We start from the raw sequence: 27556 nt of genomic DNA, 5'->3' as shown, positions 1-27556 counted from the left end.
CCAAATATTCCAAATATTGAAGATGATGCTTCAAAGCAGGGATCAACTGCCGTGCCAAGTTATGAATGATGGATCAGCTCAGTAAAGACACAGAAAAGCAACAGCTTTAAAAAAAAAAAAACCCACAAAGCGTAAACACATTTTTAATGTATTTGTTTTTGTTTTTTTTATTTATATTTCCTGATTGAAATGTATTGTAAGGTCATAATTTGTCATTCATCACATTACATGGCATGATGCACCAGGTCTACTACACCCATTTACAGGAGGAATACACGGAAACATACACAAGGTTTTACAATGGGGAAACAGGAAGTTTAGCTCATTGCACTTACAACAGTGAATGGAACACTTTGTACTCATTTTTAGGCTCTCCACCTTTTTCTGTATTTTATTTTCAACCTTTTACTTCATTCAATTGCATTATTTTATAATTATTTTAGTTTTTTTTACACACACATTTCCAATGTCCGCTTCACCCACTCCCCATCTCCATAAAATCCCCCCCACCCACCCCAAAAGTCACATGGAAGCCAGGATATTTTTCCCTTTTTTGATTTTGATGTTCTCATTTTACAAACACGACATGTATAGAAACTCTACACAGACCAATATGTTTATTTTTTCTCATATCCGAATACAACTTTTTTTTTTAATGAGTTTTAAACAGTCCGCACGAGCCAGCCACATACGCCCAACGATGCATTTTGTCGTTTTATTGATCAAATCAACATCTGATCTTGTTCGTTATGTTCTCTCGTTGTTTTTATACACGAGTAGCACGAATCTGGGCAGGGAGTTTCCGGCTTGCATACGCTCCAGCTTGTGTCGCCGTTTTTGGTGTGCAAACGCCTCTCTCGTGCCTCTCGTGCGCGCGTGTGTGTGTATGTTTGAGATTTACATGGCATTTACATGTTGTTGGTGTCTGTTTCGAAGCGGACTCTAGCCGGCTCTCGTGTGATATTTACACTGGAAAAAAAACACGACATGGCAACCCGTGAAGTGGGAGGTCAAAGGTCGAAGGGGTTTGTATGGTCAAAAGGGGGGGGGGGGGGAGTAGTTAGGTCGGGTTAGGGCAGGTGTCCAGGTCATGCACTTGTCCTTTTTTTTTTTTTTTTTTAACTTTAATGATTCATACAGGTAAAAGGTGACAATAAATGATCCCTGATGGTTTTACAGTGAAAGATGGACTCTCTCGTGGTTTCATTTGTTTCGGCATTTAGCTTCTTTTACAGCCTCTCACCCATGAGACATTTACACACACTATACATTTTATATATATATTTGTGTTTTAAAATCGATCTAGGGTCCTACTATACGCTCACTGTCTTCATGACCAACAGCAAGACCAGTGGTGACTGTTACTACACTATGCTCTGTACAAGCACTGCATGCTACCTTTTTTTGGTTGAGAGCACACACCCGCGGGAACGCACGCACGCACGCACGCACGCATACACACACAGTCTGGATTTCCCAAAAGCATTTTAAGCTGCATTTAAAGACAGCTCAAACAGAGACACTGTGTTTATAACTCTATGTGGCACTCTGTGGCACGTTCACGCCCAATTCAGATACAGATCAATGTCACAAAGGGTTAAAAGGTCCAGATTGTCTGACTGTGCATAAATGCAGCTTTATTGCTGAGACGTTTCAGATTCAAAGACACGTCGCAGATGTGGTGGAAGAAACCCCTCGTTTAGCTTCACGTCTGTAAATCTGAAAGAGTTCTCTATCCAACTACTAGAGTTTTGTTCCAAACGGTCATTTGAAATAACATTCCTGCTCCTGGCATTGAGGAAAAACTCCAGATTTTTCTGTTTGGAGGAAGTCCCTACAGCAGATTTCATTCACGATTTGGAACACAACCCCTCAGAGTTCTATGTATCTCTAATATTGTTTACATTTGTGCTTCAAACGCCATTGAAAAACCCAGCTGTGGCTTGGTTATTTTTGCCCACTGGTGATTGCTGTGGTCTGAACAGAAGTCCATTGCATTCCTGGTTATAGACGCACACCACGCAGAGTATAGACAGAGACCACGACTGGCTAGAGGGCAGTAACAGGATGGCTTTCTTCAATGACCAGTATATTAGTATAAAAGCCCTTGCTGCTATGCATATTTAAGTCACCTTCAGCGGCTGGAGCAAAAAAAGAAAAAGGAAAAAAGAAACCGCCACGAACACGTTTTCACAGTTCCTGGGATTTATGTGCTCCAAATATTTCAGACTCTCTCTGACTGGCAGCAGCCACGGTTTCACCGGTGTCGTAAGCGATCTGCTTTCACTGCGCCTGCACAAACACACCCATTATTATCTGTTGTCTTCTGAACATCTCCGTTGCGATGCTGCCTTTAATGTGTGCTTTCCTGAGGCAAAAGTGATTGAGGATTGTTTTATTCAACATTTTATTTGATTTTTTTTCTTTCTTTTCTTTTCTTTTTTTTAAACAAACTTCCAAAAACATACGACATACTGTACAATAGTGGAAGTTGGTATTAACTTGGGTAACGTTAAACTCTCTCTCATATTGTTTGCTGAAGCCTTATCTTTTGTTGGTGAAGTCACCAATCCGACGGCAGCGTATCCGTGATCTCTTCTGTTTGGGTTACACACACTTAATGTGCAACAACTTAGAATGAGGCTGAAGAACCGTGGTGAAAAAACATATAGGCGACTTATGTACAAACACAGTTTCTCATCGATATATCTATAAATTTTAAACCTAAATCTCTCTTTTTCCTAATGCCAGCTCGCTTTCTATACCCGCTCCGTATGATAAAATAAACTCTTACATAGACGAATCATCTATAAATGATAAATGTTTCAGAAAATAAAAACAATATATACATATACTAGCTTCTTGTCAGGCTCTGCTCAAATAAGACTTCAAAGGTATTTATAGTTAAGGGATACTCTGATACTGCATAAACCAACTCTTTAAATCTGGATTTCAATAAATAGATTCTTTTATAACTTGCTCTAATAAGCTGCTACCAGTGCAAACCAAACACACACACACACACACACACACACACACGCACCCACACGTACGCAAACTCCCCTGTTTCACTGCTTAAATTCATTTATTTTTGAATAGTGTTTAACTTCATAGCCTACAGCAGTTTCTTTTGTTAAATATAATCTATAGGTTTTGTAACAATTACACATCTGAACTTTAAATTGCTATGTCTATATCCTTTAATTTTTGGTGCTTCATTATCTGAAAAAAACAAAACTACAATTGCACATTAGGTAGCTAGCTAATAAGAATTCTGGGTCTGATTATTAAATTAAAAAAGGGAGACCTTTTCTTCTTTACCCCTGAGCAGACACTTACCATTTTAAGGAATATATTGAAGTATATCATAATCTGTCTCTTATAATCTGTTAATTCTCTATTTTTCCTTTATGAAACTGGATTGCTTGGATGCGTTCATGACAACCGGGATTTTTGAGTCCCTGCTAAATAGTTTTCAAATATATGCACCTGCTGCTCTCTCCTTCCATTTCAGCTATTTTTTTTTTTTGGTTTGTGTTCATTGGTAAGCAGGTTTTGACTCTTCTCTATGTGAGCTACTGATTGGCTGGAAAAAAGAAAAGTCACTTTGTATAAAAATATGAAATTGCACACTTCATCAGCTTTGCCTAACATTTGATAGAGAACAGCCTGATGCATCTAACTCATCAAGCAGCATATTTTGTTCAAATCATAGGTGTAATTTCCCAGCTGCCATGAATACATCTTTGGTTGCAGAACGGTACCCCAAACATTTAGGTTAACATGAAAAAAAAAGAAAGATCCATCTTCAGATTTCCCTTACAATTAACCAGTTTCATACACAAATTCACAGAATCCTCTTATATTAATCTACCACAGATATCAAAACAAATGTGATATGCAAAAAAAACACGTGTGACTTTCCCCCCCAATCTGTGTGTTTCACTTGCCTTTTCCTCTTCGTGATTTTCCAAATATGATTCATTGCATAGAACGACTGGAGATGAGAGGTCGCCTCTTCTGCCCACCATATTTGTCGTGATTAAACTCGTGGTTGTCTTGTTTTTTTCAGGGGTTTTTTTTGTGTTCCTTTCCCCTCCACATTAGATGATGGTTGTTAAATACACGCATACAGAACCCGCACACACGTACAAACATTAGGAACAGAACGATATAGAGGTGACTGAGGTTTTCTGCGCCGGGACGCATGCGAAGGTTCCCAGCGAGCGTTCACACAGACAATATACAGCAGAAGTTGGTTGGTTCCATTTAGTTTTGCTGAGGGCCTCGCAATGATTGGCCTGACAGAGTACATTTTGAGTACCTTACCACAGACCCCACAATACACTGCAGGAGCAACAGCAGGGAGAACACTGACCTGAGAAGATTCCTTGACAGCTGGCAGTCTCAGAGAGAGGGTTTTCTGGGGGGAGGGGGGTAGAGTTGTCAATGCCACCAACGATAGAAAGTTAAAGGTGGTGGGGGGGGGAGGCAAGTGACTTTGTGTGACACAACCAAGTGTGTTAATTTCTGGTTCTTCAGTCACAATTCTTTTCCCTTTTTGACACCATTTAGAGTGTGCTTTCATGTGCACATTTGACAGAGTGAAGGCGCATGCTGACAAGAACTCGAGTGCGAAGAGCTCGGATGAGCCTTTTCCAGCCTCCCTAAAAGGAGCGTTGAAGTGGCCGGAAGAATCGTCCTCGGGCACAAACAACTCCCCCTTCCCCTGACTCCCGACGGGAAATAACGTCAAGTTCAGCTCTGCCTCAGTGTGTGGACTGGTCTGCTTTTCGAGTGCCTCTGTGCTGCCCTGCAGTGCTTTTCGATCAGACTCCAGCTGGCTTATGTAGCAGTGTAACACTCCAAAACAGGTTACTGCCGGTCGGAGGGAAAGATCTGGGCGGACTTGTGGTGATCAGGCAAACTCCTGCTCTCTGGCACAGCAGTGTAAAGAGTGAATTTTGCGGTATTTTTAAGTCAGACATCGGTGGTAAGTTAGACAGACGGAGGCAACACATTTCTATTCCACCAACTCTTGAAATGACACATGATTGTGCTCTTTACTTCATCGCCTCTTGCCCTATTGCTTTTATAATTATTCACAATAAATAAAGAGTCAGGAAAAATCAAATGGAAGGGGGTAAAAAAAAAACAATAGAAAATGAAAAATAGAAATAAAAAATAATATCACAAAAAATTATCAAAACAATGTCAATTTAAAAAATAGAAATTAATCTCTCTGTGGCCAGTGTTCCAGCTGATGTTACTACATAAAAAAAAAACAAAGGATGTGACGGATGATGTGTTTACAGGATATCATAAAAAAGTATGCCACTGTTACCTGAAAATAAAACATGTAAAAATGATTAAGGCGATACTGGTAACCTGCAACATAAAACCAGGCAAATTAAAAAAAATAGATTAGAAAACTAAATAAATCAAAAGAAATCAATAAAAGTGACAACCACCTGACAACACGAGCAGTATCCGAGAAACAAATTTTGCGGAGATTGCCACAAGCACTGCAGGCTAATATTGTCTTAATGGCTTTGCAATGGCTGGTTAAAAAAAATAAAATAAAGAATCCAACCATTTATAGCTTCATTCTACGTACCGAACATAACAAACAACAACAAAAACACAATAAAAGTAAATGCTCCTCTTATTCCCGTGGCCGGATTCTTGTGTGTTGCTTCAGTAATCTCTCTTTTTCGTTACTGTTTATGTCGATGTGTTTCCAGTGTCTTTATGGCCTCTGTTAAGTAACGATGAACAGTGTAAGGTCTTGGATATAAAGTTCCATGCATTCCAAATTTCTACATTTCCCTTTCTTTCTTTTTCTTTTTTTTTAAATCCACTTCTTTAAAGACATGGCGTGGCGTGGATCGTTTGACGGTGACTGGAAAGAAAGAAGAATCGGCATTCAAGAAATGCAGAGAGGTGAGGAAGAGGGAACAGTTCCGATCTGGAATGTAGATAAAAACAGAGCAAACCGTGGAAAGAAATGCATGCCAACACGCTCCCTCTGTGTCGGCCAAGTCATTGTCATCGTCTTATTCATTCAGAGAGACGTTTCTGTTTCTTCATTTTGTCAGCAAACAAGAAGTCTTTAGTACCAGAAAAACCTGCAGTTCTCCAACGGTTTAATCCGTTTGCCCCACGCTTTCTTTACTTCGAAAAGAGACGGAAAAGAGGAGAGAGGGGAGTTTGGTTGATACTTTTCCTTGTTTTAGCAAAGGACTATGAATGCAAAGATTCCTGCATGCCACCAGCTTGGTAAAGCCAGCATTTCCTATATGCTGTTAGCGGGAATGAACATCAGCCCATGACAACAGAACTGCATCACCCATATACACCAACCATATTTCCGTCCACTGATGTTAAATCTACATGGAGGGCCTGAGTTGGTTCCACTTGTCTCCCTCAGCTGTGGAGATCTCCAAGGAAAACCAAAAGCAAAGACCAATTTTAGCTCCCAGTTGCTCTTTTGGATTTGGAAGAACTGTGGGTTGGTTGGTTCAAGGACTCTGCAATATTCACATCTGCTTCTTTGGCTGGGACTGCCGGATGGATGAAGAGACTCCTTCAGAAGATGGATCCTGGCTTGGACTTTATCTAAAAAAAAAAAACAAAAACAGAAAAGGAATTTTATCAAAATATAGAACACACCCCGTTTGGTCTGGTGTCTCTGTATGTATATGTTCATAAAAGTCTACTGTTAGATGCATTAGCAGTGGTGCATCATTTGCTACCGCACCAATATAACCCACTGTAACTTTGCTTCACCTTGTAAAGCTTATTTCTTTCACATATGTACACAATAACCACTATTTACAACATCACAGCTGCTGTCCTTTTGACATAGAAGGCACAGAGGGGACAATGGATTGAGTCCAGATCTTTTGTGTGAACTATAGACAAGGATAAAGCAGAATAGTGTTTCCCTGTGGATATACATTTTTAAATGTTAAAGACACACAGACATTAAAGGAATTAGTCTACACATTTGTACTGATGTCCACTAGAGGGAGTGTTAGTCTAAGAAATAGACTGCCGGTCTTGCTTGTTGAACTGATGCACACAAACACACAAGCACATAATAACAGTGGATAGTAAGCATGCTCCCTTACTGTATGTCTGCACATTAGTGAAGCAGAGGATTCTCACAGAACAAAGCTAATAATACTGTAGCAATAATTTAATACTCAGTGATTTTGCTAAATAAAGTCATCATTCTCACCAATTCGTGCTTACAGTTTCTACGCATTTCACTTTTGCAATTAAATTTACATCACACCTGTGAGATTGAGGTTTTTCATTGAGAAAAAAAAGAAGTAGTGCTGAGTCTTGCTCAAGAAATCCTGTTTTCATTCACTCAGAACTCTTTTCTGCTTCAGCCTTAAAAGTCAAAGAAAATGACAAAACACTCCAGTTTATATGTGCAGCACAATGTAATCAATTAAATGCAAAACACCTGCATGTTCCAGGCAATCCCTTCTTATTTGCAAGTTCAGAGGAGAGAGGAGTAGAGGGAAACAAGATATAAGCATCACAGATGCTCAAGCCACCTCAGCTGGTTCTTTTCACTGTGGAGGACTAGCAGCTCAACTCTGAGTCTTGACTGAATGGCCAACCTTCTTACCCTTTGGCTAAGAAAGACCACAGCCACCCATTAGCGGAAACACATCTCTGCTTTTTGTATTCACGGTGGTGACCGACAGCTCGTGTCCGTAGATGAGGGTATTAGCATAGATCGATCGGCTTCACTTTCACATTCAGCTCTCTCTTCCCCACAACAGATCTGCATCACTGCAGACACCACACCAATCCATTTATCACTCTCACTGAGATCCTTCTACTGTGGGCAACAACTCCCCCTAACCTGGGGTGGGCACTACACTCTTTTCAGCCTGAGAACCACAGCGAGGTGCTAATTCTCACTCTCGCACTCAGCTGCAAAGCGCTCCAACACAAGCTGGAGGTCACTCGGTTACATCGACAAATTTTCTGGTAGAGTCCAAAACCCAAAGGGAATGGGTTTGACTTATTACTGGCCAAAGAGGCCAGATACCACATATTCCTGAAGCACTCACCACATGAACCCCCGAGAGATGTGATTGATTGCCTTCCCTAGGTCTACAAAACACATGCAGGGTAGTTGGACGAACTCCCACACACCCTTAAATATCCTTAGGGGATGACTAGCTGGTCCAGTGTCCTGTGACCACAAAGAAAACTGCATTGTTTTCTCCTGAATCCAAGTCTGACTAACAGACAGATTCTCCTCTTCAGTACCCTGTTGAAGGTTTTTCCAAGGAGGCAGAAGAGTGTGAGCCCTCTCTAAACAGAGGGATCCCCTTCTTGAAAAGGGGATCCCTCTATTTAGATTCCCACCACAGTCTGCCAAACGAGAGGCAACAGCCCAGACCTCAATTCAGTGTTGCAGAAGCATGTCAATCAACAACATCCAGAACCTCAAGGAACTCAGGTGGAAAGTCATCCATCTGACAGGTATGGCCAAAAGAGGCTGTTTAACTATCTCAGTGCCCTCATCCCACTCATCCCCAAATTCAGCTTCCTCTGTAGAAGATGTGTCAAGCATGGCAGGTTTTTAAGTAATGTTACCAAAATATAATGACTGGAGCATCTACATCATCTGCAAATCAGATTAGCATAACAACAAAGAAGGTTTCGTGTTATTTGCAAAATGCAAAAAATGAACTCATGCAGTCCATGAGCTCCTTTTTGTAAGTGATAGTACCAATAAAAATGTATTTCCCTAAAAAGAAATGGTATCAAATGCATATTTGCACAATTACTGCCTTCCAGTTTTCTTTTCCACTGTGCCTGACCCAGATTAACTGCTCCAGCGTGCCATATATTTATATGTTTCCCAGCGCCAGACTTAATCTGTTCCAGTGAGCACAGGCACCCAAAGGGCTGGTACACAACTCGAACACACAAACAAGGACAGTGACTCACACAAAGATGTATTAGTACGAGCACACAAAGACACACTGACTGAGTAACTGGACAGAGGGAGGAGACAGAGAAATATCGTGGGATGAGGGGACACTATGTGGCCAAAGGTATCTACACACATATTTCTATTTTGGTCTGTTGACTGGTTGATGATCGCTTCAGTCCTTATTATTTCAGATCGGGAAATTTGAAGACTCAGGTTAAAAAGAAATCATATTTAAGAGAAAGTGAGTGGAAGGCCCTTCCTTGTGTCAATGTGGCAAACCAGAGGGCCACAAAGAAATGCTTCCATGCTTGTAGGAAACAAATAGTTTATATCATCAAGAACGTTTAGGCTGAAATGAAAGATTATCACGGACTCAAGCAAGTATCAGTGTGGCCAACCTATTTAGTGTTCTTGTGGCTGAATGGGAGCAAACCCCTGCAACCAGGCTCTTTCCAGAAGACTGGAAGCTGTTTAACCAAGACATGAATGCACATGGTTTTGTCATGAGATCGTAACATAGGATTTAAGTAGTTTTTGAGTCAATGGCAGCTATGGAAGTACATTTGACATATAGCAAAGAAAAAAAAATGCAAGGATTAGATAGCAACAACTGGGAGAAAAGAAAAACAAGAAATCAATTATTATTATTTCTCCATGGGTGTTGGAAATTAGACAGAGCAGTAACAGAACAAGAAATAGGAGACTTCTACAGTTGATGGAGAGAAAAGAAAATATCTGGTAAAAAGAAAAGCAAAAATGGGAGCACGCACAGAGAAAAAAAGGGACAAAAAATGTCTGACAGCAGGAGTAAAATGACATATAGAACTCCCTCTGCAGCATTTAGAGTCATGTGGTGTGTGGCTGCAGAGCACACAGAAACACATGCATGCACAAAAAGTCTCACACGTATATGCAATCTATAGGCTCATTTTATTATCTTTTATGGCACACATGCAATACTGCACATACCCTGAGCAACAGTAGCAACATCAATGCCTGCCCATTACCCCAAGTTGCTACATCTGGTGAGAATTTCATGTCAATAGCACTATTTTGAAATATTTACTTAAAAAATTGGATCAGTACTTATTTGATTATGAAAGGCACGAGGAGCTGGGATGGAGGTGAGTTGCAAAGTGGCTTGTAGACATGCAATTTTGAGCAGATCAATTCATAAAGCATTTCTATGTGACATTCTCTCACTGGATGTGTGAAAGCGGGTCAGGCGAGCCATCAGCTACTTACACTTCAACTGTAGCATGTAACTCGACTTTGTGGTCTACCTAAATTAACCCTGTGATTTTATATTTGGTAATGTAAGTTTATGCATATAAACACATGGTTAAAGTTAGAGAGAAATGTATGGTTACAGTATAAAAAAGCCATAAAAAGCAGATGCCATTATTTAACCAAAACTACAATATCCCTCTAATATAGTTTTAATATTTTTTTAACTAAATTGTTTCCATCAGTGGACTAACAAACAGAACTGTGACAGTAACTCTGGCTGGAATAGTGCAGTCGTATAAAGTTATTCAGTAATGTGATTAATATGTGATCTAAAAACAGATGTCTGAAATTTATACACAACACATACTTACTGTTTAAAACACTTTAAGTACTTTTTCACTTACAACTATTGGTATAATTGATTTATATTTAGGTAGTGAGGTTGTTGCACCTTCTGACTTTTGTGATGTTGTCATCAAAGTATATATAAAAAACTCCCAAAATATACCTAGGCCTTTTTTTAGATTCTGACGTGCAGTCATTGTGCAATGTCATCAAAACAAAGGAAAAAGATCAAGTATTTAGGCAAACATCTCATTTTATTAGTCTCACTGTCTCACACTGAGCGTTGATCAACGACAAACACTGATAACGGTTTAGCTAAATTTCGGAGCTTTAGCTCTCTTTGGTTCATTGAGCAACAAAATGAGCTGCCAACCGTATTTGGATCCTATTTGGAGTTTGATGTTTTGCTGCCATTTCATAAATCAGTGCAACAGTTTTAGAACTGACAGCTTTCAAGGTGCAATCCAAAATAAACCAACTGGTTTTAAGCTTTTTGAGAAACAGACAACGCGCAGATAATCTCCACATGACAAAGGCTGTATTATGGACGCGATAATTTACAGATGTACACATTTTTGCTTTTTGTGTGCGTGTGATAATTATCGTTATTATCACAACAGTGACTGACATACCACAAAACACTTGAGGAACTTGAGAATCTGAAAAGAAACATTTTACAGGGAGGCTTTCCACGGATGAAAAGATCTTGATGGATCAGTTAGGTAAAGTAAAAAGTAACTCACTGTCTGGCCTGTCAGAGAGAGCGGTGTATTCTCTCTTCCAGTGCGTGCTCAAGCTGGTAACATGAAGCATCCAGAGGATTTCAGTCCTTGTTGGCTGCAAGAGGAAGCAGGAGTATTTTAGGCATCTTACAAAGTACATTATATTGTATGTACAGGGATTTTTTTTTAGTCTTTGCACATTTGTCACACTTACATGTTTTAGATCATGAAATAAATTGTAATATCGGACAATGTTAGCATGAGTTAGAGAGGTCAAATGCACTGCAATTTCAGAAAACACCAGCAGAAAGTTTAAGCTTTGTGAGTGTTGAGTACTCACCAGTTTGCTCAGCTCTCCTCTCTGTTCCCCGCTCTCTCTCTCTCTCCTTTCTCTCTCTCTTTTAGTAAAATAAAAGCAGGGGGAACGCAACAGGTTTTTCTGGTATGAGGCCTCATGGCTGTTTGAATAGTCCTGCAAACACACAAATATTCACTTTGAAAAGTCAGCATATCAAATTGCTAGTGCTACAAAAAGCAGTACATTAGCTTACAAATCATTCAGGGGGAGAAATTATGCACCGGTGTCTGCAGTACATTCATCCTTTAAAAAAATCCTTTTTGTGTAAAGGCCCAGTAAGCACAATTAAAGGTATTTACAAAACCTGCTCATCACTGTCTTATTTATTTATCATGGTTCTGCAATTTCAGAATGACTTGAATTTGCTTTTATGTCTCAAGTCAAGAAATCATTTTAAAACAAATACTATCTCTTCCAAATCAGTTGTCTCAAGTCTACAGCTCCGGTGGTCGTAGTGAGCGCAGCATATGTACATTCAGCTGATAACCTGCTGCGTACACAAACAGCCTGTGTGATGCAAACTGTGGGTCATAGTAGCATTGTCACTGTTAAATTCTCAACCTGCTTTCACAGAGCAGCAAGAGGACCAAATATAAATTAGCACTAACACAATGACACTGAGACACAGACACACTGCTCACACACTGATTCATGAACACACTGGCTGTTCTGTGTAAAACCATTTTAAGCCGCCCACTCCCCACAGCCTGCAAGAGTCAACACATAACATGCTCCAGCTAGCTGTCAAAATCCCACCAGACTTTGAACTAGCAGCATCTCGCAGAGTTATTTTTATACCTAATGTCTGAGATGCACTCGTCCACTGAAGACAAGGAGAAATCTTTCCAGGTCTTTGTACATGAATCACTGACCAAAAATACAACTGCTGTCTGATTGTGTTGTACTATGACAATCAAGAAAAGCGTGCTATTTTTGTTATTCTTTTTTTCTGTCTGTGCTTTTTATAAAATGAACTGTGCAGCGACAGGACAATAAATGAAAGAGAAATTCTATTATTTACATATTTTATACATTATCTGCTGTATCTTATGGATGTGTGTCTTTGTAAAGAGCATGTAGGAATGAATAGGAGCAAAAAAAAAAGGGAAAAAATACCTTAATCTTAGCACCTCAGAAGAAAGAGGTGAACTTCTTGCCAAAACCAGAGATCGCTGGAGGAAAGTGGACAAAAACGGGGTGTTAGATGAATGTTGCAGATTTCTCTGTGGGTTATTGAGCAATAAAGTAAAATTGAGTTGTAAAAGTTTCTTTTTTCTAACAGTTATTTATACTTTATTATCCTTTTTATAGTAATCAGTTCAGTACTAGATTACAACCAATTTTATTTTTAATGCGCTCTCTCTGTTTTCTGCTGATTCATTGGCGTTACCTTCTCCCAGTTTGCCAGCCTGCTCGGCGGCTCCTCCAGGCAGGATCTTGGAAAACATGCCTTCTCCTTCCATGCCCGGTTGACCTGCTGCAGCACTGCCAATACCACCAGGTCTAGGAGCAGCTTTGGAGCCTGGACAGAAATACAGCGAGTGGAAGAAAGGGAGAGGATGATGGGATGTGGGAGAGGAAACATGGCCAGAGACGAAAATACGGAAGAAGACTGAGTAGAGGAGGAATCTATATTTGTCCAGATTTCATATTCGGTGGCACCTGTTAGCAAATATGAATTTTATGATGGGATCTGGTGTCCGGTGTTGTGTGTCTATTCACCGAGCTTTAAAAATTAGGGCAGTGCAGGGCAGGGCAGTAGAAGAACTGCATCGCTCATCAGTTGCCTTGTTGAGTTTTTTCTGCCCTTTAGGTTTGCTGATTTATTTGATTTATTTGCTTGCCTGCAGCCGTTCTTTGGTCATTAGGTCCCCTCGGATAGACCTACATAGGCTTCCTGTTTGCTGATTTCCTTCCTTAAGAAAAATTTGCTTCATCCCATTTTCAGCTGGATCTTCTATCTACTCATTCGTTGAGATGTTTAAATAATTGATTTTCCAACAAAATGGCAATTTCACTAAAATATTAATTAGCCTTTGATGTTCTGTCCCAAAACAGCACCAATCCAGGTGCTATTTTTAATTCTTCTTCTTTCGGTTTCCCTTTAACGGATCACCACAGCGGATTATCAGCCTATCCTCCATCTCACCCTATCCTTATCATACTGTTCTTTCACACCAACATGTCCTTCCTTCCTACATCCATGAATCTTCTACGTGATCATCCCGTATATCCACTATCCCTCCTCTGCACATGTCCAAACCGTCTTATTCAACCTGAGCTGTCCCTCTGATGTACTTTTCCCTCCTGATTAGTCCCAATGAAAATCTTAGCATATTCAGATCTGCCACTCCAACTCGGCCTCCTGTCTTTGTGTCCAAGCTACTGTCTCCAAACCACAGATCATAGCAGGTCATAGTGGCTCCACCCACTTTCTATTGCTTTGGCTGGTTGACCCCAGGTATTTAAACTCTTTCACCTTCACTATCTCTACTCCTGGAATCTTCACATCACAACCCTATATTGTGTCTTGCTTCTTCTGGCTTCCAGTCTCCTCTACAGTGTGCACCTCCACCTCTACACACTCTTCTTCCTGCTCCCTACTCTCACTACAAATCACAGTGTCATCAGCAAACATGACTCCAGTGTCAGTTCATCTGTTAAGCTGTCCATCACCACTTCATTATAATGTTTTGTAAGGTTATTTCTAAAAAAGAAAAATGTGAATTTTCTGAATTTAAAGTTGAGCAATTAGATTCACATGATTGGACTAAAAATTAATGATTAAAAATGAAGAATGTTTTTAAAAAATCTTTCATGTCCCTCGATTTATCCATGCATGAAACAAGCTAGATTAGCTGCTCTCCCTTTAAGGTCATCCTCTCTTCAGTATAAAGACAGAATGAAAACAACTGTCTGTAACCAAGTTTTAAGGGCAGCGACCTCAAACTAATGATCGATTCAGTATTGATTCATTTTAATAGAAAGTTACTAAAAATGTTAGAAAGGGGTAAAAAAGCATAGATATTATTTTGCGAGATGAAGATTAACACAAATACTACTATACTATTACCTAACTAACACATTATGTCGTGACTTGGCATATTCATGAGGAATTACTGCCATGAAGTGAAAGCCCTCATGTGTGTTTTTCCACTGTTGGATTATCTGCAGATTAATCTCAGATTAGATGAAAGAGTGCGCAGTGGTTACATAATTCAGACATAGTGGGAAGCAGTTGGCAAGTCGTGGAATTTTGGGATTCTGTGTGTTTTGTGTGTGTGATGAGTGTACAGTACCTATGCCTGTGAGCGGGGGCTGGGCAGTCTTTGAGGCCAAGACAGGTGCTGCTTTTGCTCCAATAGCTGTTGCTGGAGGTGTGTCGATCTTGGGCTGGAGGCAGAAAGAGATGGAGAGAGGGGGAAAGAAAAGGGTCAAAGTTCATCCATTTAGAAATACAGACATCCCATGTTTACCTTCTTTTCACTGCAAAAAGGTTGGAAATAGAAGACAGTCAGGGAAAAATGTCTGTCATGTATTCACATCGCTGGTGGCAGACAGGAATTGGAGGAATGTGGGATTTAGTTCTGTTTACTCGAATAAAACTTGAATGAAAGAGTGAGACAATACGAGATAAAAAGAGAAGAAGACAGCTGAAGTGATAGATAAGAGACGGAGAGACAGAAGCAAGACTGGAGAGAAAGCTGCTCCCTTATTGTGTTGTATTGTGACAGCTCACTGAATGATGACTGACTGAATGATGACTTTCAACACTGTCAAGTGTCAGTCTGAGGGTTTTCTCTTGAAAAAGATGGAATCTCTTCTGTTAAGTGGGGTTGATTCACAAACCCAGAAGAAGAAAAAAGTGAAAAAACATATCTACAGAGTCAATGCACCCTGACATTGGTTGTTAAAGTCCCTGGAGCCCTCCTGGGAGAAAAGAACACTCTTTTGTACTAATTTGAACTGTCCCTTTTTTAAGGGGACAAATGGACTAAAACCACGCACTGGAGCTTTTTCTTTAACTTCTCACCCTTACACACTGATCAGACATAACATTATGACCAATGACAGGTAAATACTAATAACTAATAACTATCTCTTCATCATGGGACTTGTTAATATTAGGGTGCAGGTGAGCATTTTGTCTTCAAAGTTGACGCGTTAGAAGCAGGAAAAAACGGCAAGAGTAAGGATTTGAATGAATTTAACAAGAGACAAAATGTGATGGCTAGACGACCAAGTCAAAGCATCTCCACAGCTGCATCTCTTGTGGGGTTGTTCCGGTCTGCAGTGGTCAGTATCTATCAGAAGTGGTCACAGGAAGGGACAGTGGAGAACCAGTGACATGGTCAAGGGCAGCCAAGGCTGACAGATGAATGTGGGGAGCAAAGGCTGGCCCGTGTGGTCCGATCCAACAGATGAGCTTTCAAGCTCAAATTGCTGAAAAATCTAATGCTGGTTCTGATAGAAAGGCGTCAGAATACACAGTGCATCGCAGTTTGTTGTCTATGTTGCTGCACAATCACAGACCAGTCAACTGACCCCTGTTCACCACTGAAAGAGCCATCAATGGACACGTGAGCTCACAACTGGCCCACAGAACAATGGAAGAAGTTTGTTGGCTCAGTCTGATGAATCATGTTTTCTTTGACATTACATGGATGACTGAGTGCGTGTTCGTCGCTTCACAAGGGAACACGTGGCACCAGGATGGACTTTGGGAAGAAGGCAAACTGGTGGAGTAAGTGTAAAGCTTTGTGCAATGTTCTGCTAGGAAACTCTGGGTCCTGCCATTCACCTGGATGTTATTCCCTGATGGCTGTGGCCTCTTTCAGCACGTTTTTGCACCGTGCCTCAAAGTAAAAATGGTTCAGGGATAGTTTGAAGACCACAACAACGAGTTTGCGGTGTTGACTTGACCTCCAAATTCCCCAAATCTAAATCCAATCAAGCATCTGTGGGATGTGCTAGACAAAACAAGTTCAATCCATGGAGGCCCCACCTCACAACTTACTGCACTTAAAGGATCTGTTGCTAACATCTTGGTGTCAGATACACACACAACACACCTTCAGGGGTCCCTCGACAGGGTCAGGGCTGTTTAGGCAGCAAATGGGGAACCAACGCAACATTACAGAGGTGGTCATAATGTTATGCCTGATCAGTGTGTTTGATACTTTCAAAACCCCTGGAAAGAATTACTACTAACTACCAAAGTAAAGTTTTATATAAAAATGCTTCATTTCATTTCTTTTCTTTTCATTTTTTTTATCTTGAGTTCTGATATTGCTGTCAATCAAATCCATATTTAATCCATTTATTCCCTTGGCACTCATCTATGTGACACAAAGTTGCCAGTACTGGAGCTGAAAGGTTCAGTTGATTTATTTGAATCTGCTGTGTCATTGTGAGCAGTTTGAAAGTTTCTGTGCTGTTGTGTCCCTCTCTCTCAAACCCCCACCCCGACACCCCACTGCTCTGCATTCAACATCTGAGAACTAAATGGACAATGGCCTCAGGAAAGATACACACCAGACCATTTCTGATATCCATCACAGTAACAGCTTGGATTATCTGAACACAGGAAATATGAACCAGTGTTTGGATCCCTGTCATTTTTATCTTTTATGATTGACTGGCTCCTCTGTTTTCTGTAAACTGTGTGTGTGCGATTTATTTAAAGCTTCTATTTAAAGCAATCCATAAATAAACCTGACTTCAAAGACAGTGGACTGTTATTTTTAATCCCAAAATATGCTGCATCATTTCCATTTCATTCTTTTTGCTGCTGCAGAACATAGGTGATGCATAATGGTGCACAATGCAGCATACAGAATTTCATTATTTACAGCCACTTAATCAATGCTTTTTAATTAGATAATGGACCCAACATAAGAGTGCAAGTGAATGAGTTCACACGCTGAATAATTATCATACCGCAATTTTTTTTGTTTTGTTTATGGTTTCCTGTCAGAAGCATTTGCAAAACCCATCCCTGCATAATTTTACATCAGATTTTATGAACAATTTCACTTTTCGTTTTTCCTGTTGACTTTATACTAATGTACCAAAATGAAAATCATGAACACCATTCAGCTCTGAAAGCATATTATGAATGATTCTGGGGTAGTAATAACCGGCATGTTGATAGTGGCTTTGTGAGCTTGAAAGTCATTCATATATTTACTAAAGATTGAATGAAGAGAATCTCTGAACTATCTCAGGTTTTGGGTTAAATGTCAGAGTGAGATTTTTTTTGCTTCAGCTAGAAAAATAGATTGACATGGATTTCTGATTATGGAGGAAATGCAGGGTGAGAATAGATTTTTGCAAAGAGACTTTATGAGTGAGAATTTCTTGAGCATCTAGCAGACAGTGAATCAGCTACGCTGAGTTATCAACTGCCTCTCTGTTAATCACAGTGTAAGATAAAACTTGCCAGCAGAGGCGAGGCAGAATTTCAATATACTATCTGAACTGGGAGGAGGACCAGCTCTTATCTCGGGGACTGTGGAGGGACAGTGGAGGATGGAGGAGTGCAAAGGAGACAAGTGGAGACAAGCTGAAAGTGAAAGGGCTGGAGGACTAAAACAAAATAAATTGTTACTGTGCAGTAGGATGGCATATGTAATGTGAATATTGAAAGATATTTTTGTAATGGTCATGAAATACTTCTTATGTTACTTCATAAAACCAAAAACATCCTTTTATGACATTTTCTTCAAAATGTCAAATACAAATGTGATTTGAACCATTTGAGTGCACCGAAAGATGCATATTTTTTATTTTTTACCTCATACAGAATAGAAAACAAAACAAGCCTCAAATCCTTACTTAGAAGAGTCATCTTTTCTTTCTGTACTCACAATTGTGGATGTTGTGGTTCCTGTTGGACCTGTCTGCCTGGCTTGGCCCATGGGTCCACCTGCTGGTCCCATCTGCCCCGGTTTGGCCTGGCCCTGTCCCATTCCCATTCCCATTCCCATTCCCATGCCCATGCCTTGTCCTTGGGCTTGGGGCTGCTGCTGGGAGCTGTTGGTTGTTGTGGCACTGGGCTGCCCTGGTCTGGTTGCTGAAGTCTGGGCTTGCTGCTGGAGTTGAGCCCTCTGTCCCGGAGCCCCATCTGTCTGGGAACCCGGGCCACCTTGCCGTCCTGATCCCGTAGGCCCACCAGCAGATCCCTGAGCCCTAGCAGAGCCACTGCCAGACCTTGAGGAGCCTGAGTGGAAAAAAAGGGTGTTTTTTATAAACAGTTTGTGGCTATTGCTTGAAAATGGACTCTTCTTGCCAATAAAAAAAACAGGACATTAATTCAGCACTGATTTTTTCTGCAGCTACTGCCTGAAGGCCTGTAACTGTTGTCAAAACTGAAGGAATGATTGGCAGCTGAAAGGATTCAGTCAACACATCTTTGACCTTTGCGTCATCTGTTTCTTGTCTTGTGCACACATTTCCAAGTCGGTTATGCAAGTTAGATGATTTCCGCTACCATCTTCCACAGAGAAAGTTATGCTTTTATAAAACCAAAACTACAATGTACTGATAAAAGAAGCGGCTTACTCTGGCTTTCTCTTATAAAGTACTTTCAGATTTTATTACAGTGTAATAGTAACTGACAGGAAACACAGGCATGAGATGATGACACACAACAATGTTGTGAGCATAGATGAAAGCAGTGATTTAATGACTGCAGTGCTAAGAAAACAGCCATGGTGCTGCCTGCAGATAGCACATTTCTTGGAAAACATGTGCCTGATATTATATAGTTAATTAGAAAATGTTGATCCCTGAGGGAATATATGAGTGTAAAAAAAGCATCAAACACAATCTGAACAACAGGGGTTATTAAATACTTCTACCTAAGACTTAAATGATTTAAAAAAGAACACGGTATTAACTCCAGTGCCTGCTGTAGTTTCATTTTTTAAGACACATTTATAAAAGTGACACAATCATGTGTTCAGTATTAAGGTTAAGCTCATGGATCAGCATTATTAGATCAGACACTAAAAACAAGAAACGAGCTTCATTAGTTAGGGATATATAATAGTGCAGGTGCTATTATGAAAAAGTTTTGAGATTTATGGCGAAAAGCAATATAAGTGTTTTTTTTATTTTAAACTAAACTAACTGAAACATACTTCAGTCTAATCTATATCGCCCACATAAGCAGAATCCGAATGAGATCTAATGCTGTTGTTCTCAGGAAAAGGACTTTTAGTTGATGCATCTTTTACTGCTTCTTCATTGTCTTTCATTATAAAGACAATGACATTATAACGTAGTGTGTAATATAACATTCAATAATATATAATTGCTTTCAATTCTCAGATAAATGTGCAGTTAATTAGAAAATATAAATCAATTGAACAGTCAGTCCAATAATCACATAATCAATAACTTAGATAAAATCTTTCTAGTCTGTACAATATTTTGCAATATACTTAAGTCAACGGGTTTTGAATACACTGTAATTAACCTATACATTGAGGTATAAAGTACAAAGACTGCGCTCTAATCATGTTTGACAAGAGATTCAACATTCGTATGTACCTGGTGGCTGCCCCTGCATGTCCACTGGACCCTGGGACTTGCTACGTGAAGACCTGTGTGGGTCGCCCTGTCTGGAGGAACGCTGGCCATGATGATGCCCAGATGAGTCGCGGGAGTAGTCGGAAGAGTGGTACCCACCGGATCTTGAGTCAACACGTCTTCCTGTAGATGAAGATCTTCCTGAGGGATCATGGCGCATAGATGGGTCTTTGGGGTGCCCCTTAGAGGATCTTGAGGACCTAGGCTCATCTGAATGACGTGAGGAGGAAGAATGGCGGCTAGAACTGCCATGGTGTCTGTGGTCGCGAGATGATGAGTGTCGCCCTGTGTGGCCATACTCATCTTGGGGCCACAGGTCCTCCTCAGGAGGCTCATCATAATCATGGTAGGTGTGTTTGACACTGTGCCGGCTCCTCCCAGAGTGGCTGCTACCGTAGTGACGAGAACTGGAGCGTGGCTTCTCAAACCAGTCGGTTTCTTCTTGGCCCAGATGGTAGGCTTTGGAAACCGAGAGCAGATCACAGTCAATCTCCATGTCGTTTGGAGACAGCGGCATGCAGGCTGAAAGAAGGAAGAAGGCAGGAAGAAGACCAACCGCATGCAAAAGAAAAGAGTGGGTAGGGGTAGACACAGAAAGAAGGGCAGAAAAATAAAAATAAAAGTTTTACATCCATGCACTTAACACTTAAAACATGTAAACTTCACACAATACAAGACAATATTACCAGAATAAAACAAACACTGCAAAACTGTCTGCTTTGGCTGCTGTTTTTGTGTTCATTTCAAATTAAAAGCCAGTGACAGAGGAGGATAGATATCCTGCACAAAGACACTGTATAACTGCTCTGGCAAGACAAAGCAGGTATATAAAACAGTCAACCTCTATTTAATTGCTGATTTGAGACAATAACACCTCTTTGACGGAATAAATATCAAACCTATAGGGGGGACTGTTTTGCAGTGTAGATCCAAACATATGTAAAAACATAAGTAAAGATAAAAACCTGTAAAGAAAAAACAATGCATTTGTGTCGTGCAAAGACCTTTCAAGTGAATCAGAGTGTAGCAAATGACGAAAACGACCACGCCGAAGAACCATGCGAGTTTGGAACAGACAGACGACTGGACGGACAGGCGGAAGGACGGACAGGCAGGCAGACAGACAGATAGCAGTCCACTGATACGAGAGCTCCGAGTGACTCTCAGGATGACGAAAACATTAGCATGCAACAGCTATATCTGTCTCTTTTTTACTTTCTTTTTCTTTGCTAAGTCTAGCCTTTGGGTGGGTGGGGGACGTTTAGATAAACGTTGGGAGCAGTAGAAGGTAGTGAGACTGTGTGGGATTTCATCTCCCACAATTACCTTCGCTGTCTGACACAGCGCAATGATAATCGTCTATAAAGTATGTATCATCCGATTTGTAGACGTGTGTCCGGGGAAGGTCCCTTATGTGGTCTTGAACATCTGGCAGCGAGTGACTGGAACCATAATGGCCATAATAGTATTTATATCTACCGCTGTGACTGTCATACGGGTCGGGACCTAAACTTGACGATCGCCCAGAACCCATGAACCTCCCCAAAGGACTCAGGGGACTCTCCTCTTCAGAGTATTGTCGGGTTGGATGGCGCCCCCTGTAGCCAGATCGATAGGAGCGGTCGTCCCTCTCATAGGATCGGCTGCGATACCCGGAGTAGTCCCTGGCTGAGATCTTGTCCATGCCGTAGCCAGTGGAGCGGGAACGGCCAGTGGAGGTGTAGTAAATTCGATCGTCCTCATCCACCGTCATACTATAGTATCGACTACCATGAGTGGTGCCACTGCCACTGTCGTAAGCACTCCTCTTAAAACCGTAATCCTCGATCAGCTGGCGTCCTCGAATGTGAGAGGAGGGGTAAGCCGCACCTGTCACTGAGGAATAGGAGGCCAGGTCTGCCTCCACATCCCGTGCCTCCTCAATCGGGGAAAACTTGGAGATTTTTTGCTCCATACTCCCCAGCTTCCTGTGCTTGCTGCGCTTGGATGACATGACAGCAGGAGCCAGAAGGGTTCTGGAGGACGGTGAAGGTTTCTGTACCCCAGAGCGGATGCTGCCATGTTTGTAGTCGAAGTCATAGAAATAGGGGGATCCCCCACCCATGCTAGCGCTGCTGCTGCCCCCTAGAGGTCCGTGCCTGTAGCTGCTCTTACCCCTGCCATGGTGGTCGTACAGCTCTTCCTGCATCGCTGCTTCCTCCTCGGGTGCCCTGCCATAAGAGGAGCTGCCAGTTCCCCCACGCGTCGTGCCAGTGGTGCTGCTGTGGCTGTGGATGTCGCCCGGGTAACGCCCACTGCCGCCATGATGCATCATGTCCCCTGTCATCGTGCCCAGCCCATCTTTTGCCGTCAGCTCGCTAACATCATCTATCATCATGTAGTTCCTCGGAATGTTTTGCTCTAAACCAGGAGCCCCATACATCCCATCTGCTGTGCTGTAGGTGGAAGGACTGTCTACAGAGTGCCCGTAGGCATTGGACACAGTGGAAGTATACTGTCCATATGAGCTGGCTGTGGTGGTGGTGTAGCCATAAGTATTAGCAGTAGTTGTGGTATACTGGCCATATGAACTTGTGGTAGTGGAAGTATATTGGCCATATGTACTGGGGGGCATTGTTGAGTACCCACCATAGCTGCTGGACACTGGTGCTGACCCATAGGGCCCATACGAGCTTGCCATGGTTGTTGCTGCAGTGTACTGAGCATAGGATGGGGCTCCACTGGAATAGGTAGCATCCTGAGCCGTAGTGGTAACCACAACAGTAGGGTTGCTAATAGTCTCATAGTTGGTGGGCATCTTGTGCTCTAGATCGGCCAATGAAGTCTGCCTCGGTCTTCCTGGATGAACTGTGAGGATATCAGCTTGGGGCTGACCAGGGTATGGTGTGGTCTGGCTGGGGTAGGAGGACACAGCGCTGGGATAGGGTGAGCTGTGGGTGGGGTATGGTGGCTGACCGGGTGGTGCTGGCCCAAAACCTGTATGCCCTGGCTGAGGCTGAGGCTGAGGTGCAGCTGGTAACCCCATGTCTGTCTGGGGGTATGGGGGCTGAGTTTGGGGGTAGGTGTGAGAAGGATATGAGGTTTGAGGTTGATAGGTAGGTCCAGGAGGGGGAGCATGGGTTTGAAGGGGAGTGGGTTGTGGCAGTGCCTGTGACTGTGACACTGTTGGGTAGGGAGGCTGGTTGAATGTTGCAGACTGGTATGGTACACTTGGTTGCTGAGATGGAGCTGCTGGTTGGCTTTGGGGGTACTGACAAGAAAGGAAGGATGAGGTGGGTGGGTATTGGGCTGCGGTGTTGAGGTCACTGGTGAACTGGCTGAGAGGGGCGGTGCTTGGTCTGGTTGTTAGTAGCCCATTACTCTCATGTGACGCAGCTGCAGCTGCTAAACGTAAGTTATTCAACTCACTATCAGACATATAGTCCCTGGTGTCCCCCATACACCTCAGGTAGGCAATATCCCTTCTCTCCCTCTCCTTGACCAATGTCTCCTTCCTTTGGTGGATCCCCAGCTCAAGGTATCTCAGCTTAGCATCAATTTCTTTCTCTTCTTCCTCTAGTTCAGCTTGCTGCTTTCTCAGCTTGGTTGACTCTTGCTCCACGGCCTTGAGCTCATGGGTGAGGTCTTTGAGGAGGCTGGCTTTCGCAGCCAGGCCAGACCTGGAGCTGGGCTTGAGGCTGGGCACGGAGGGCAGGTAGACCTGTTGGAGGGCTGGTGTCATCATGGGCAGGTGAGCTGATGTAACAGTCTCGTCTGGAGGAGGGCTAGGCAGGGTTCGCTTGACCTTGCGGAGCAGTGAGCTCTGCTGTAGGGCTGCCAGCTGGAGAGAGAGAGACAGAAGAGAGAGAAAGAAAGAAAGAGAGACGGGGGAAGGAGTGGAAGAGGAGAAGAATATGGGGGGGATTGGTGATGTAAAACATCAGATGTGGGGAATGAGGAGATCAGTGTGATAACAGTGGTTAGGAAGATCAATGGAATAGGAATGGGGGATGGAGAAATGGGAGGTGCGTGTGTGTTGGGGGGGTAAGTGAGAATTTGAGATGAACATGGCGAGGTATGGATAATGGGGAAAATCAATAGCAAAGATAGATGAAAAAACAGGTGAAGCAATTAAGCAGAGCAGATAAGTGAGATGTAAAAAGGGTTGAGGAAACAAATAAGGTAAAAAAATAAAATAAAATAAGAAAAATAAATTAATGTACAGGGTTATACGTAAAGGGAGAGAGTTGGCGGGAGAGATGACATGCACAAAATATGAGTAGAAGAGGAGGAAGGGAGGAAGAAAAACTCAAAAAGAGAAAAAAAGGGTCAAAGAACAGAAGAAACAAGGAAAGGACGCAACGACAGGGCCATATAAGGGAGACAAAGGAAACACACATAGACAAAAGGACAAAGACAACAGGAAACAAGAGTGGAGTTTGTGTTAGCAGACATACAAAAACAGTGAAATGAGTGGCAACTGTGATAGAGTATTCCATTAATTTAATAGCTACTAATGCAATCAATTTCTTTTTCTTTTTCTTTTTTTTTTTTTTTACAGTTTTGAGTTGATATTTTCAGAATTTTGGGATTTATACCTTTATGTTAATGTTTTCTTAATTTTTTTTAATTCTTATAAAATACTTAGTAATGATGAGACCAGTAAACAACCTAAGTTTAACTAAAGGTTGTGGAGACAGCATGTAGTTTTGTTATGCTAAAATCTATATTCTTACTTAGAATGCACCATGGAATAACAAAAAAACCCCAACATAATAAGCATATGAAGTACAGCATAATGAAGCAAATGAATATACTGGAAGATATAGCTGGATTTAAAGGGTGGCTAAATGAACCACCATGGCTTTTACAATTCTCCACTGTAAAATCTACCAAAAATAGAGAACAAAAATTAGGATTATCATTGATTTTTCATTTAGCTGTAAATTTTGACTGCTTAATATTGAATTAATAAAATGCTGAATTTGTGTGGGCTTCCCTGTCAAAACCAGTCAATGATGTGACCATCAAAATAATCTGTGTTTATCTTTGTTTTTATACTGTGTGTAAATAATATATCATCCCATTTGTTCCTACCAAACATATATTGAAATTGTAAATAGATCACAGTGTGTTGTGTGTTATTTTTCATTTCAGTCTGTGTGTAGGCGGAAGCATAAAGAGAAATCCCCTCTGGGACCTATTATTTTCACAATCCTAACATGGAGGCAGTGAAAAATACACTATAAAACACTTTTCAAAGGGTCAGAAGAATACAATGATATATATATATATATATATATATATATATATATATATATATATATAAATAGGTACAGTTGGGGTCAGAATGACATTTTAGAGGATGAATGTCATTTTGGATTTTCTCTTTCTACAAAAGATCTAGACAAAGACCCAAACTTCACCTTGAAAATGAAAGGAAATATCGCTATGAACTGAGAGAGTGCTTACTACGAAAGAAAATATCCCTGCTTCAAAATCTTAGCCTTCAAACAAGACTGAAACTTCCAAATCCTTTCTGGAGAAAAGCTTTAGGGTCAGACGAGACAAAGATTGCGCTGTTTGGCCGCAATGGCTACAGGTTTGTTTGGGCGAGTAAAATTCAGGAGTTCCAATCTAGGAAAACAGTGCCAACTGCAAAGCATGGTGGTGGTAGCATCATGTTTTGGGGCTGTTTTGCTGCCAGTTGTGCTGGTACATTGCATAAAGTGGATGGGATAATGAAGAAGGAGGACTACCTCCAAACTCTTCAACTTCACCGATGGTTGATTAACATTAAGTTTCTGGTATGTCCTATGTCTGAAAATTTTTGGACTATGCTTCGAAACTGGGTCCATGCCAAGAAACCAACCAAATTAAATAAACTATTCTAATTCTGCAAGAGAAAAGTGGTCAGATATCCAGCCAGAATTATGTCAGAAGCTTGTTGAAGGTTAAAAAAACATGCAGTCATGATGCAACCAACTGAGGAAGATTCAACCAAATATTACTGGGGATGTATGTATACTTTTCAATTTTCAGTCCAATTCTTGTTCTCTAAAATCGTGAAAGATGTATGATGTATAATCATTTTACTGAATTCAACAAAATCAATAAAAGCCCCAACTTATACATTTGCATACATCCATGACTAGCGTATGTAAACTTCTGACCTCAACCGTACATCACAGCATTAAAAAAATAATAACAATAACTCTCACCCAGGGAAAACCGGATGGGTAGTTGTTGTTACCCAAAACAAGTTAAGCAACATCTTTGCCACATTTCAACAGAGTTGAAAGTTGGTTGAAAATTGAGAGGTGAAGAGTTGTTCTTAGGGTATTAGGGTGTGTGTCTTTGGCTTTACTAGGGTAGATTTTACACTCATTGACACCAGCTGTCATTGTTAGGACAATTTGGCTGAAACAGAAGAGTTAAAATACTGTTTCAGTCTGAGCTGCTATTAATAACATAACATAAACTTCAAATAAACATAATGTACACTAAAGCATTCTTAAGTAATTGCACTTAAGCACAAAACAGTCCTGAGATCTACTAGTCTACAGTCTGTGCACGAACATTCTAGTAGCATCTGTATCAAATGTGACTGTTCACATATGTTTTATTGGTCCTTTTTTTAATTCTATTTTTTTTCCAGACAACCATTATACTGTCATATTGTAGCACAGTGTTTTGTGGTGGCATTAATTAATTCCCTAAGCTATTGTTGTCAATTGATTTTCAGGTATGGTTGTTGAGACAATATAGGTAAGTATGTAATGTCCATTTAAAAGAGTTATTGCTCCTGCTATGCGAGCAAGGGAGTTTCTGTTACCATTGAAACAGCTTAAATACACAGAATGGGTCACAATTATGGCTTAATGTTTTTGTTTTTTACTCTTCAAACCCCAGTAAATAATAGGGGTGGCTGTAGCTCAGGAGGTAGAGCAGGTCAGGCATCGACTGGAGTGTGAATGTGTGTGAATGTTAGGCAGAAAGCACTTAGGGCATAGAACAAAAATGTGCTTGTATGAATGGGTCTGAATTGGTGAATGAGGCATGTTGTATAAAGCGCTTTCAGTGTTCAGGTAGAGTAGAGAAGCGCTATATAAAACCAGTCCATTTACCATAATATGTAAATTGTTGAAACAGCATAGACCTTTATAAATTTAGTCGGAGATAAACTGAAGTTTTGTAGTTTGATCAAATTTAGTTAGTTTGTGGGCAAGCTGCTAGGCTCTTTATCAGTTTTTAAAATCAAGGCCCAGAGTAACTCAAGAGACCTCAATAATAGAGCACATTTTGACTTTGCATGCCAGCTACTGCTGAGGTGTTACTGGTTTCAAACAGAAGATG

The 27556-nt window shown here is 41.1% G+C and overlaps 1 protein-coding gene across 6 annotated transcripts in view; it reads right to left on the bottom strand.

The window, feature by feature from the left end:
- Window positions 1-1122: 1122 nt before the first annotated feature.
- Window positions 1123-27556, bottom strand: part of bsna (bassoon presynaptic cytomatrix protein a) — a 123232-nt gene continuing 96798 nt past the window's right edge. For 5 of the 6 annotated variants that reach the window (XM_040048026.1, XM_040048027.1, XM_040048029.1 and 2 more), the window contains 9 exons: window positions 21548-24041; window positions 20183-20680; window positions 18496-18848; window positions 14926-15019; window positions 13017-13148; window positions 12743-12798; window positions 11609-11740; window positions 11290-11383; window positions 1123-6618 (listed from right to left, as the gene is read on the bottom strand). In XM_040048026.1, coding sequence (XP_039903960.1) covers window positions 12758-12798; window positions 13017-13148; window positions 14926-15019; window positions 18496-18848; window positions 20183-20680; window positions 21548-24041 — 3612 coding nt within the window. In that variant the 3' untranslated portion in view covers window positions 1123-6618; window positions 11290-11383; window positions 11609-11740; window positions 12743-12757. The remainder of the gene's footprint in view (window positions 6619-11289; window positions 11384-11608; window positions 11741-12742; window positions 12799-13016; window positions 13149-14925; window positions 15020-18495; window positions 18849-20182; window positions 20681-21547; window positions 24042-27556) is intronic. The other variant, XM_040048031.1, reaches the window with a different exon arrangement.

The sequence above is a fragment of the Simochromis diagramma genome, unplaced genomic scaffold (assembly GCF_900408965.1).
Source record: "Simochromis diagramma unplaced genomic scaffold, fSimDia1.1 OVJJ01000387.1, whole genome shotgun sequence".
In the NCBI taxonomy this organism is placed as follows: domain Eukaryota; kingdom Metazoa; phylum Chordata; class Actinopteri; order Cichliformes; family Cichlidae; genus Simochromis; species Simochromis diagramma.
This window is presented reverse-complemented; position numbering and strand designations above follow the sequence as displayed.